General features: G+C 34.4%; 1 protein-coding gene across 4 annotated transcripts in view; it reads right to left on the minus strand.

The window, feature by feature from the left end:
* The window catches only part of LOC127841237 (golgin subfamily A member 4-like), a 108141-nt gene that overhangs the window by 50250 nt on the left and 44561 nt on the right, over positions 1 to 13330 (minus strand). For all 4 annotated transcript variants that reach the window (XM_052369895.1, XM_052369894.1, XM_052369896.1 and 1 more), the window contains exons 10-13: positions 11274 to 11444; positions 6967 to 7089; positions 5029 to 5232; positions 2604 to 2801 (exon numbers count right to left, since the gene is read on the minus strand). In XM_052369895.1, coding sequence (XP_052225855.1) covers positions 2604 to 2801; positions 5029 to 5232; positions 6967 to 7089; positions 11274 to 11444 — 696 coding nt within the window. The remainder of the gene's footprint in view (positions 1 to 2603; positions 2802 to 5028; positions 5233 to 6966; positions 7090 to 11273; positions 11445 to 13330) is intronic.

A 13330-nucleotide genomic window follows, 5' to 3' on the forward strand; every position in this document is an offset into this window, starting at 1 on the left:
AGATACACATGCATGCAAAATATCAAGTTGCTACCTTTAATATTGCAAAAGTTATGACCAATGTTCACTTATTTTCGGACGGACTGACGTACGGTTCAAAAACTATATGCCACCATTCGGGGGCATAAAAACTACATTTCTGAGGATTCCACAAGATATTGCCCTTTTTGTACTTGACAGTTAAGTAAGAAATAAACCATTTTAAGTAACTATTTTAAAATGTTACCAACTCATTTTAAAAGGATATTTTATCAAAATGAAATTCTTAGAAAGATAGGTAATTATGTCAATTTCTTTCCTGAACAAGCACATTTGTTGAATTGATATCCCCCGCAAATTCTATTCCCTCCACCTTTTGCAGGGGATAAAAATGTATTAGCACTGATAGATACACTGACTATACTTGTTCATATTTCTGCATGTGTGACAAAACAATGGAATAAGAAGATTCATTATTCATTAATGTGAACACTTGAACAGGGACATGCAAGTGTTTGGTTCTTTTTTTGCTTTCCCACATTTACAAGCCAGATAGACCTGCTCTATTGGTTGAGCTCTAGACTACAAACCAGAGGATTGTGAGTTTGATTCCAAGCCCTGCTTCATAACCCTTTACCACTTGGAATAAAAGTGAAAATAGTTATGCGCAAACAGCATATAACCAGAACAGCATGAGAGTAACTGGCAGTCTGTTCAGGTTTTATGCTATTCGCTTCTCATCAGTATCTAAGGGTTAGAAATAAAACCTTTAAAAACTTGAATGTAGTAAGAAAAGTCTTTAATTAAATGTAACTGTGTCAAAATACGTATCTATGCGGTAAAGTGATAATTGGCAAATGACATCTCTCCCCCAACCTCTAATTGAAAGGGGGCAGTTGTTATTTTCTTGCATAATATTACACACTGTGTACTAGTAAAGTAGTTCACAACAGAAAGGTGTGAGTTGGTTTGCTGTCGACAATGAAATAACTTGCATACTATTGCATAAGGCTGAAAAACATATAAGCAATTAGTTACTTTCAATTAGTTTAGTTTCTTCAATTATTTGAAGTCTAAGATGGCAATGCTATAAACAGGACTGGTTATGCACGATAAGCACATTTGCAGCTAGGTTTTGCAATGCAAATTCACAGACAAATTGTGTCTTGTTCTGAGAAAACTGGGCTGAACGCTTGTGCTTAAAGTGCTGTCCCTGATTAGCCTGTGCAGTCCGCACAGGCTAATCAGGGACGACACTTTCCACTTTTATGGTATTTTTAGTTTGAAGGAAGTACCTTCTTACCGAAAATCAAGTTTAAGCGGAAAGTGTCGTCCCTGATTAGCCTGTGCGAACTGCACAGGCTAATCTGGGACGGCACTTTACGCACATGCATTATGCCCAGTTTTGTCAGAACAAGACACAATTTATCTTTTGTATTGAAAGGCTTTTAGGGGTCATTTATGGTTACAAGTTCAAAACAAAACATTTAGACTGTAATTCATTTATGGACAATGTGCAGTAGGTTTTAACAATGATTATTTTTGTAAAACCTTTTAATTGAACTTGACTGTTCAAACATGTATTGCACAATTTTGGATTTGTTTCATTGGATGAACACAATCCCTTTGTTTTTAAATGAGGGGGGATTATTTGAATGCTCCCAATATGACAAAGCAGAGATAATGTCCATCTTACCACTTAGTCTTTTAAATCTGCTTGCCAATGAAGGATATGGGCGAGTACTTCTGCTTTTGCTTTGTTTTTGCATAATTTGTGTGCATGTATTTGCTGCTTTTCCTGTTTTAACTATGAAATAAATTCCAATTATGCCATGCACCAGTGAGGAGGTTGCTGATCACTTTTTTCTAAATCTAATTAGGGGGATATGTGTTTTAAGACATAACATACTTGTTGCACTTTTGTGCTTATTTTCCTTTTTCAATTTCTTATGTATTCCATTTTATTGCAGTTTTTAGACAAAGGTCAAGATCAGCAACTTCCACATAGATTTTAAATTATTTATTATTTCTTCCAATTATATTTGTGATGTTTGTAGTCTGCCAGTTCTTTTAAGTTTGTCTTTGTATGCATATATTTTGTTTTTAAATACCTCATGTCTTAATAGTCTATAGGATTGATTATTCATCATTTAATGCTGATGTTTGTTTTATATATGCATGTCATTTATTGTTGTTATTGTAAATGTCGGTTAATAGCTATTCACAGATAATGTTTCTTTGTTTCACATGTACCGACTAAAAATAAAATTTGATTTGATTTGAGTGCCTATATTTTGAGGGTACATGATTTATGATCCAAAGGTGTCTTTTATGAGTGTCAGGAGTAGGTCTCTTCGAAAAAAATGTTGTGACATATTATAAAAAAATTGCTTCAATTTCACACATTAATTTTTTATTTAAACAAATATCTTAAATTCTGGTGTAATTGACTAATAACCGTGCTTAAATTATACTGGGTAGTACTCAGCTTAGACAATTGCAAGTAGATAAAGTTTTGTTTTCACCTAGAAACAACTACATTTATCTTTGGCATAGCTAAGTATAAATAGTTCTTTAATTTTGTTCTTAAATTAAAATTTCACATAACAATCAAGGGAGGCAACCTTTAATCCATCCACAAAGTTGTTATCAGAGAGTTGCAGTCCCTGCAGTTGAACATCAAAGTCTCTCAGCTGCTTGTAAGCAAGCTCTCGTTTGTTCCAGAGAACCCTTATAACTTCCTCCTTATCCGCCTCCATTTCAAGGCCATCCTGTTTCTCGATTTGCGACATGATATAGTTCATGTCATCCGAGATATTGGGCTGGCAAACAAATTGTACAACATCTATCATGCAAGATGTGAAATTAGTGACACAGTGCACACAGAACATGAAAAACAATTGTTACAAAACTTAAATGCTTAGTTCACGTATATGGTTCCTTAAACAACTATACAGATTTATACATTATTACCTTATTGCAAATGATAAATATTAACCTCTGTACACAAATTATTCACATGGTTTACTTGTTATTTGATAACTGATAATTGAAGGTTTAAACTACAACAGCTGTCATAAAAAGTTAAGGGAAAATGTAAATTTAAATATAAATTGACTATAAATATGGCTAATCTTATGTCTGTTAATCTTCTTAATTTAAACTCATCTTTTCTTTTGAATTCACTACAATTTTCATGGAATAATTAACTACTCAATTATGTATTATTTTCATTAAAAAACAACAGCAAAAGAAATGGTGGGACAAGCAGAATACTTGGTAAATACCCATAACAAACCCATTAAGACCATGTCTTCGTAGACATTATACAATACAATTTAAGTAAATCATGCAATTCGTGACGAAGAAAAATTGCTTAGCAGCAAGCTCTAAGATAAGTAATTTTCAGTAATTCTATTCATTTCCATTCAATATTTTGCAGTGGCGTCGGAAGCAAATTGACATTGGGGCGGCGGAGGGGGTGGGTATGGGAGGGGGTATCCCCCTCTTGTTGGTGGGGGTCTGGATTTTGGTGCGTTTTTATGCCTGATACCTGACCTTATACACGTCTATTGCAGGCATATCCAGAATGACAAAAGTTGTGACAGACAGACGATGGAGTAGTGATCTCTATATGTCGAAGTTTGTACTTTGTAGCAGGCGACATAACAATTAGGATCATGTGGGTTGAAAGAACGTTCTTCGGGATTTTTTCCCCGAAATTCCGTTTTGGAAATTTGAAATTCGTTGGTTGGTTTGGAGTAGACATATTGAAATGACAAAAGAAAATGGTAAAAAAAAATAAATAATTATTATTATAATTTTAAATTATCGATTAACTTTGAGTTATTACATTTAATTCAGGTATCTTGAGGTATCTTTAATTTTGTGATAATTAAGGACTATTGGATATCGGCACATTTGTTTCATGTCATACTTTCCTTTATATTAATTAAAATAAGCATAGGCTTAGATCATACCGACTATTAAAGATTCCCAGGTTTAATTACTCAAGAATAAAGTGATTCTCGTTATAAAAGAGACCGATCAATAAACAACATAATTGACACGTACATTACCGCGGGCGGATGATGACAATCAACAATACACATGTCAAAACTGCAAAAGCGTGATAAACTTGCTTCGTGGTAAAGATATTTTCAAATTTACGGGTATTGAAATGAAAAAATAAAGGTCTTTGCGTAAATTTCATTTTTGCGGAAAATATTGGGGCAGCAGCCGCAGCCCCTGCCGCCCCAGCTCCGACGCCTCTGTTTTGTATGCCCTTTATTTTAGGATCATACTGATCACAAATTTCAGCCTCACTTTGGGATAACCAGGTTTAAAGTGTGTGCGTAAAGTGTCGTCCCAGATTAGTCTGTACAGTCTGCACCGTCTAACCAGGGTTGACACTTTACGCCTAGACCGGATTTTAAAAAAATAAGTGGCTTCCTTTACACACAAAAATCTGTAAAAGAGGAAAATGTCATCCCTGATAAGCCTTTGCCAACTGCACAGGCTAATCTTGGACAATAATTAACATGCATTCCTTAAGACCAGTTTTCCCAAAGCAGGGCTCATTTCTATTTGCTGTGAATTAAAATTCAGTAAAAACTCAAATTTGTCAAACATTCTTCGATAAGACAGGTCCCAAGTGATTTATCTGTAAATCACAAAGACCTGTCAAGCTACCGGTATTTGTGAATGTTTTTTAAATGCAGATAAACAGATTTTTTATAAGTTTCTAGGCTAGTTTTCGACTACATAATTCTTAACTCTTTCCCACTTAGAAGCAAAGTGAAAATTGCTATGTGCAAACAGCATATAACTAGAACAGCCTGCAAGTAACTCACAGTCTGTTCAGGTTGTATGCTGTTTGCTGCTCACCAGTATCTAAGGGTTTGAAATGAAGCCTTTAAAACTTGAATCAAGTAAAAAAAAAAGCCTTTAATGAAAATTAACTTTCTAAGGGACTACAAATGCATAAAAATAGGTATTGAAGTGGTATAGGGTTAATATTGATAACAAACAACATTTCATTTTCATTACCTTCATTGTCTCAGCCCGGTCAGAGGAATGACTGCTGTATGGAATGTCATATATTCCTTTCCTAGGAAGCAAACTGGTGTCATCAAACGGCAAAGCAAGTCGTAACTTCTCATTTTCCTCTCGTAATTGTTTCACACGCTGCTCAAAATTCCTGTTCTTCTCTTTCTCTCGATGAAGTTGTCGCAACAATTCCTTTTCAGAGGCCTTAGAATTGCACACAAATAGGCATAATTAGATATAATAATTAAATATAATGCAGCCTTACAATTGTAGTGGTGAAAACATTCTACAAAGGATGGGGTGAGAAGAGCAGGTTTTGAAGTAGGAAAATCATCAATTATTCTTTACTTTTTATATCATTTAGGAAATAGTAAAAACAAGACTTTGACCTTTAGCCGCTCAAAATGTGCAGCTCCATGAGATACACATGCATGCCAAATATCAAGTTGCTATCTTCAATATTCAAAAAGTTATGACCAAACCTTAACGAAGGTTAAAGTTTTAGGAACAAAAAATACAATGATATTTGACCTTTGACCTTGAAGGATGACCTTGACCTTGACTTTTCACCACTCAAAATGTGCAACTCCATGAGATACACATGCATGCCAAATATGAAGTTGCTCTCTTTAATATTGCAAAAGTTATAAAACTTTAACCAAGGTTAAAGTTTTGGGACACACACATTATTACAATGACTGACTGACACAATGACAGACAGACAGGCCAAAAACAATATACCCCCGATCTTTCGATCCGGGGGCATAAAAAACTGCCAAAATAATAATCTTAGACTCAGCATGATGAAAGAATGTAAACAATATGTTTTGCAATAAAATTGAGACATGCTCTGTGAAAAGGGGGTTTAATGCATGTGCGTAAAGTCCGCACAGACGAAACAGGGACAATACTTTCCGCTTTTATGATATTTTTCGTTCTAAGAAAGTATCTTCTTAGCAAAAATCCAGTTTGAGCATAAAGTGTTGTCCCTGATAAGCCTGTGCAGACTACACAGGCTAATCTGGGACAACACTTAATGCACATGCATTAAACCCCCTTTTCACAGAGCATGGCTCAATCATAATGAGAGTGTATATAGCTCTATGACCTTTCTTTGTGTTTATGTTTTACTTATGACAATGTCAAAAGCAATATTTCATGATACAAATTTATCAACCTTTGGTAATGATATTTTAGGACAAATATTTGCAATTAGGTTTTCTAGGAAAATGCCATAATGTTTAATTGCTAACCCTTAAAACACAAATCATAAGTTGACAACAATTTAAAAGCAATCAACTTTTACCAATGCCATATTCCTAAAATAGCAAGATTAACTGAAGAAATTGAGCTTCTGCACACATACACCAGACTGCCTCACAAATATGAATTAACCAGTTATAAAATACTTCTAAAATAACATTTTAAAATTGCTTGCATAAAGTGCACTACGTATCTTAATACATCAAAATAGAATTCCCAAAATGCATGTCATTGTGTATCAGTTTTCCCCCACTGTAGTAATATCCCTGGCTTATTGGAAACAAAACTGATTACAATCAAATGTCATTTTGACACAGAATGAGAATTTCTACCTCGATCCAAAAAATAGTAAATTGTGAAATTAAAGTATTTTTAGATAACCAATAAAGTACTTAACCTTTTCCTGCTCAGAGGCAAAGTGAAAATGGCTATTAGCAACCAGGATTAAACCATAACAGTCTGCCAGTAACTCCCAGGATGTTCAGGTTTAAATGCTGTTTGCTGATTATCAGTATCTCAGGGTTGGAAATGAAGCCTTTAAAGTCTTTTAAGAAAAGTCTAAAATTAATTTGATTTACTAATGGACTTCAAACAAGTCAAAATGTTAATCTTAGTCATAAAGACTCTTAAGACATTAACTATGCATGATCAGTAAGACAAAGGTAGACCATTTACCTGCAACTTGGCATTATCTGTGAGCAGCTTATCCTCTACATTAGAGAGGTTGTTGGCGCGGTCCGCCCTCTCCTGATGGAGCCTCTCTTCTGTCACCTTCAGCCGTTTCTCCAGAGATTGTACCTAGAGAGTCAACAATATGAACCTAGTTCTGGAAAAAAGGGTCTAATGCACGTGCATCAACTGTTGTCCCAGATTAGCCTTTGAAGTCAGCACACGCTAATCGGCAACAACACTACATGTATCTGCCTTAACTGGATTTCTGTTTAGAAGAGACTTTGTTTAAATGAGAAATAACATAAGAAGTTTAAAGTATCTTCTCTTTTAAGACTGATCAGACAAATCTGGAACAACACTTTACACACATCCATTTAGCCCAGTTGTCCCAGAAGAAGGACCCTATAATAATTGCTCCTTGCAAGTCAAGAAGTAAAGCCCATATTGACCACTAACAATCTGTCAATTAAACTATGGTGGTTTCCTTTTAATTTCATGAACATAAATTACTTGAAATCTTCAATATGGGCATATTCCTTGGATCTTAATTTTTTTTTTTTTTTTTTGGCAAATTACAAATATCGAAAATAACATTCTGCTGATAAATTGCATAATGGTATGAATCGATCAACAAAAATTAGTGTTTGACAACTAAGTTGATTTCAGAGCCATTAAGATACCATTTTGTTGCTGTAATTTTGTGGCACAAACAAAACGAATCCTAGTAACAGAATGAGCATTATATGAAACTTGAAAAATATACTAAGTATGCTGTACAATCATTTGGCAATTGGTTAATTTTAAGGCTAAAGACTAACAAGATGTGTTTGTGAAACACTATGTCCCCATATATGACATTTGACCTTGAAGGATGACCTTGACCTTGACCCTTTACCACTCAAAATGTGCAGCTCCATAAGATACACACGCATGTCAAATATAAAATTGCTAGCTTCAATATCGCAGAAGTGACATTACATGAGCAATTTTGACCAATATATTTGACCTTGAAGGATGACCTTGACCTTGACCTTTCACCACTCAAAATGTGCAGCACCATGAGATACACATGCATGCCAAATATCAAGTTGCTATCTTCAATATTGCAAAAGTACTCATCAAATGAGCGATTTCGGCCACATATATTTGACCTGAAACCTTGAAGGATGACCTTGACCTTTCACCACTCAAAATGTGCAGCTCCATGAGATACACATGCATGCCAAATATCAAGTTGCTATCTTGAATATTGAAATATTGCAAAAGTGTACATTAAATGAGCCATTTTGACCCATATATTTGACCTTTGACCTTGAAGGATGACCTTGACCTTGCACCACTCAAAATGTGCAGCTCCATGAGATACATATGCATGCTAAATATCAAGTTGCTATCTTAAATATTGCAAAATCTATTGCAAATGATAAAGTTGGCGCAAACCAACAGACCAACCAACCAATAGACCAACAGACAGGGCAAAAACAATATGTCCCCCACTTCTATAGTGGGGGACATAAAAATAATGCAGTTTCATATAGTTTCTAAACTATATGTACATGCAAGTGTAATATAAACATGTTCATTTATACGTCTTAAGACATTTAAAGATTATCATCATATTCAGGGATCATATTTTTTTTGTTTTTGTCGGTCCTAGACCGATTGGGGTCATGAAAGACTGATTGAAAATCCCAAACAGTCGGTCCGATTTTGTGTGCTAAAATTCCCATGTCATGAAATTGATTACACAGTGTTCAATGCTAACACACCCTAATAACATTCTTATCTCGATTAGGTGTGATAAACCACGGAGCGTATATTGACCTCATCTAGAGTCCGTGGATAAACCATTCGCTGCGGTCTTTAAACCGGTCATGACCGGTTTATTGCACGTCAGACCAAGAATCAAAAACTTGTGAACAGCGGATTAAAGTTGCATCCAAAAAGACGCGTCTGAAAGCACATGCTGTAACTAAACAAAACATGCCGATACATTTTCCACCAGCGTAATAATCCGGTAATATAATTATGAATGAAAGTCACGGATCTGATAGACAGAACAGCCGAAAGTTATTTTTATGGGCGAAACTTCACATAAAATAGTACGCAAGAAAAATAATATAAATTGTATAAATCTTTAGTAAAACCGTGTTAGAATCAAAATAATTCGCGAACTTTATAGTTTGTTGTTGAATAACTCACAAGCAGAAAATTAGATGCGTGGTTTCAAATCCTTCGCTCTCGTGATTTAATCCCTACGCATCTAAACTATCGGCCGTTTGTTATTTGAAAACAAACTATAACGTACACCACGGAGTAATCTAGAGTCCGTGCGTACACAAATTATTTCTTAATTATTTGGTTTATTATTTTCAGTAGCCAACCTTCGCACAGACATTTGTTTGGTTTGGTGCATGTTTGTAAGCTATTATTGAGTCGACAACGATTTAAATCATCGGTATATAGACTTACGCGGATTAATAAAATTGACAACGATGAAAAAAAGTCTGATAAAACAGCACACGAAACAACAATGAAATAGCAAATGATAAAACCAGTTGAGAAAACTCGAATGTTCTGTTTAAAAAAAATGCCTAAGGGAATTTTACTTGTACATTTATTATACCACCTTCATGAATGGCAAAATCAATGGTTTATATTTTGACGTAATTTGTCATGATTTCGGACATATATTTTCGGATATTTTTTCCCCATTTATATCCAGACCGATTGATGTTGCGGGAAAATATGATCCCTGATCATATTAGCCTTTGGTGTTTGTTTCTTTGAATAAGGATCATAAAATCAGGTGATCAACAATCTTTAACCCTTTCCGCCAGAAGAAGCAAAGTGAAAATGGCTTTTGCAAACACCATAAAACCAGAACAGCATGCAAGCAACTCGCAGTCTGTTCTGGTTTTATGCTGTTTGCTGCTCATCAGTATCAAAAGTCTGGAGATGAAGCCTTAACAACTTGAATCTAGTAAGAAAGGTATTAAATATAACTTTCTAAGAGACTACAAATGTGTTAAAAAAAGTATCTAAGTGGTGAAGTGCTAAGTGGTCGCCTGTAGTAAGCAGCCACCTGACGGCAACTTTGACCTTCCAATGGCAGCTTAACACAGAATAGACTTTATACTAAATTATTTTAGCAAGGAAAGGTATGTTCTCCTGGTTCCAATTTTTATGGCATACCGCAATTCTATCAAGTGCATCTTATTATCTATTTTTACCACAACTAACTTTAATCAATACAGCCAATCTGTCATGAACATTATGGTTAGTGTGGGCATCAGAATCTGTAAACAAGTAGTGCACCAGTACTGCAATAACTCGTGTGCAATGCGTTCCAATGTACTTGCAAAAATACTACTGAGCCTGGCTCTGAGAAAAATGGGACTTTATGCACTTTCTGCCAAGACTGGATTTTCCTCTAGAAGGGACTCACATTAAAGGACACATTTCACAAAAGCCGAAAGTGTCATCCCTGATTAGCCAGTGTGGACTGCACAGGCTAATCTGAGATGATATTTGTGTACATGCTTTAAGCCCTGTTTTCCCAGAGAGAGGCTTTGCTGTTATTATGAGCATATCTTTAAGCCCTGTCTTACTGGAGGTCTAAGGAAAAGTTAAAAGTTAAGTTATAACTGAACATTTTAGCTTCAAACAAGTATGTCATGATAATTGTCTTAAAACCCTCACCTGAGTTTGAGTTACATCCATCATTCACCTTGTGACATAGTTTGTGACTCTTCTGGAGTTCAAGTATCAAAATGGCTTAACCATTTACCACTTAGATACATATTTTGATGCATTTGCAGTTTCTAAGAAAGTTAAATTTTATACTAGATTCGAGTTTTTAATGCTTCATTTCCAACTCTAGACAGTGATGAGCAGCAAACAGCATAAAACCTAAACAGGTTTATCTTTGATTTCACCTGCTTACCTAATTTTTGAACACACATTACACAGATTGAAACTCAGCCCAGATATTGTAAAGATAAAATTCTTACAAATTTCATCAAGATTGAGTCAGAAATGGGGTAACAAAGAGTCTCTAAGATTTGATTAAATAGGCTTTGAATGCATAATGCCAATGTAAACACTCTGATCAAGTTTCATAAAGATTGAATTAAAAATATGGCCTCACACGATCTACGACAACTGACAGCTATTGCCAAACATAGGTTGACCACAGTACCTCATGATGAGCACTTTTTGACTGTCGGTAAAAAGTTGAGCCTTTCAAGAATGCCATTCATTTTGTTATTATCTAAAATGATACCATAACTCCCTTGCTAAGTCTCTACCTGTTTTTCAGTTACGACCCCGCACGATGTGACCTCAGGGTGCTGTTGGAGGGCATTTTTGAGCTCCGTCAGTTTCTGGACCTCACGGCGTGTCGAGGTGTGTCTTTCCTCTTCCTCGCGCACATGCCTCTCGCTCTGATCCAGTAGGTCCTTGAGCCTCCCTACCTCCTCCTTCACAAACATACAAGTGTGAACATGTATAGAGGACTTTCAATATTTGTGGTTTTTAAGTGAAAAACTGATTTTAGATTTCTGTAAAGCAAAAACCAGACTTGTTTCAGACTCAGCAAAACTTAGGCAGGCACTATCAGACACTTTGTCTGGTAAGGTTGGACTATTATCAGTCATATAGTCAATCTCTCTTACACTCATATAACATCATTTAGTCAATCTCTCTTACACTCATATAACATCATTTAGTCAATCTCTCTTACACTCATATAACATCATTTAGTCAATCTCTCTTACACTCATATAACATCATTTAGTCAATCTCTCTTACACTCATATAACATCATTTAGTCAATCTCTCTTACACTCATATAACATCATTTAGTCAATCTCTCTTACACTCATATAACATCATTTAGTCAATCTCTCTTACACTCATATAACATCATTTAGTCAATCTCTCTTACACTCATATAACATCATTTAGTCAATCTCTCTTACACTCATATAACATCATTTAGTCAATCTCTCTTACACTCATATAACATCATTTAGTCAATCTCTCTTACACTCATATAACATCATTTAGTCAATCTCTCTTACACTCATATAACATCATTTAGTCAATCCCTCTTACACTCATATAAACACCTAAACTCAAATTTTTTGGTCAGTCATTTTGTTTGTCAGATGAACTTTTCATCAGATTTGTCTGAAAATCTAACAGGTTTTTCAGAGAGTACATGTATATTTATACTGTTCTAATGAGCCATTATAACAAACCCTTTCCAAAAGCAAAAATCAGCTATTGTTCCAAGATCTTTAGAGCATTTTTCCTTTACTTGTAAAATACCACAAAGTATACTTCATTGACTAAAATGGGTAAAAACGGATGTGTTTGAAGTCAAATTAATTTTCAGCAGTTTGATATATTAATATCAATAAAAATAATAATAATGCAATATATAGAATGTATTCACTCATTTAAAACAATTTAAGGAAACAACATTTCCAATTATAGCTTTTATCCTTTTTCTTAAAATTAAAATGAAACAGTTTTATTTGATACTTTCAAGCTGAAATGCATGTTATTTCTCCTAAAACAAATGTATGCAAATATGTCTTCTTTAATTTTAACCAAATACAATATTTACATGACATTTATTTGAGTGTGAGTGAAATGTTATTCCAAGAAAAGAAGTATTGTAAGACAGTGACAAAGATTTTGTCACAATTAATATCTCAAAAATCTCACAATGCTTGAACAGCTCTATCCACCAGGAATAGCCCATCATATTATACATAAATCTGAACTCATTTTGATATAAATTTCATGACATAATCTCATAACCGTCATCAAATTTTAATCTATAAACTGACAAAAAATCTAGTGTGTGCTTAGTTGAATACTAATAATTTAATATTTCTTTTTGTTTTTGAAGTGTGGTTTAATAGAATCCCACACAAATATTTATAGAATATGCAAGTGTGAACTCTTTAATTTTGTTCTGGACTAATATTTATTAAATTTTTACCAAATTTCCCAGCTTATAAAACAACACCAATACAAATTCTGCAATGAACAACCATTAAGCAAAACAATCAAACCATTCATGTGTTGCTTTAAAAGTTACGTTCATGTATTGTATAATACGCTGTAATAAAAATGGTAAATGAAATTGCAATTGGTAATATTTGCTGAAGACTTGTTTATATTTTTTAATTTGATAACTAACATATTGAATCAATAAAAACCTAGTGTAAATCATGTAAAATGTACAGTGCAGCCACACAGGCTAATCAGCGACGACACTTTTGCTTAGACTGGATTTTGGATAAGATGAGACTTCCTTTAAAGCAAGGGCTGTTTGAAAAACATGCATGCC

Source organism: Dreissena polymorpha, chromosome 8, assembly GCF_020536995.1.
Source record: "Dreissena polymorpha isolate Duluth1 chromosome 8, UMN_Dpol_1.0, whole genome shotgun sequence".
Classification (NCBI taxonomy): domain Eukaryota; kingdom Metazoa; phylum Mollusca; class Bivalvia; order Myida; family Dreissenidae; genus Dreissena; species Dreissena polymorpha.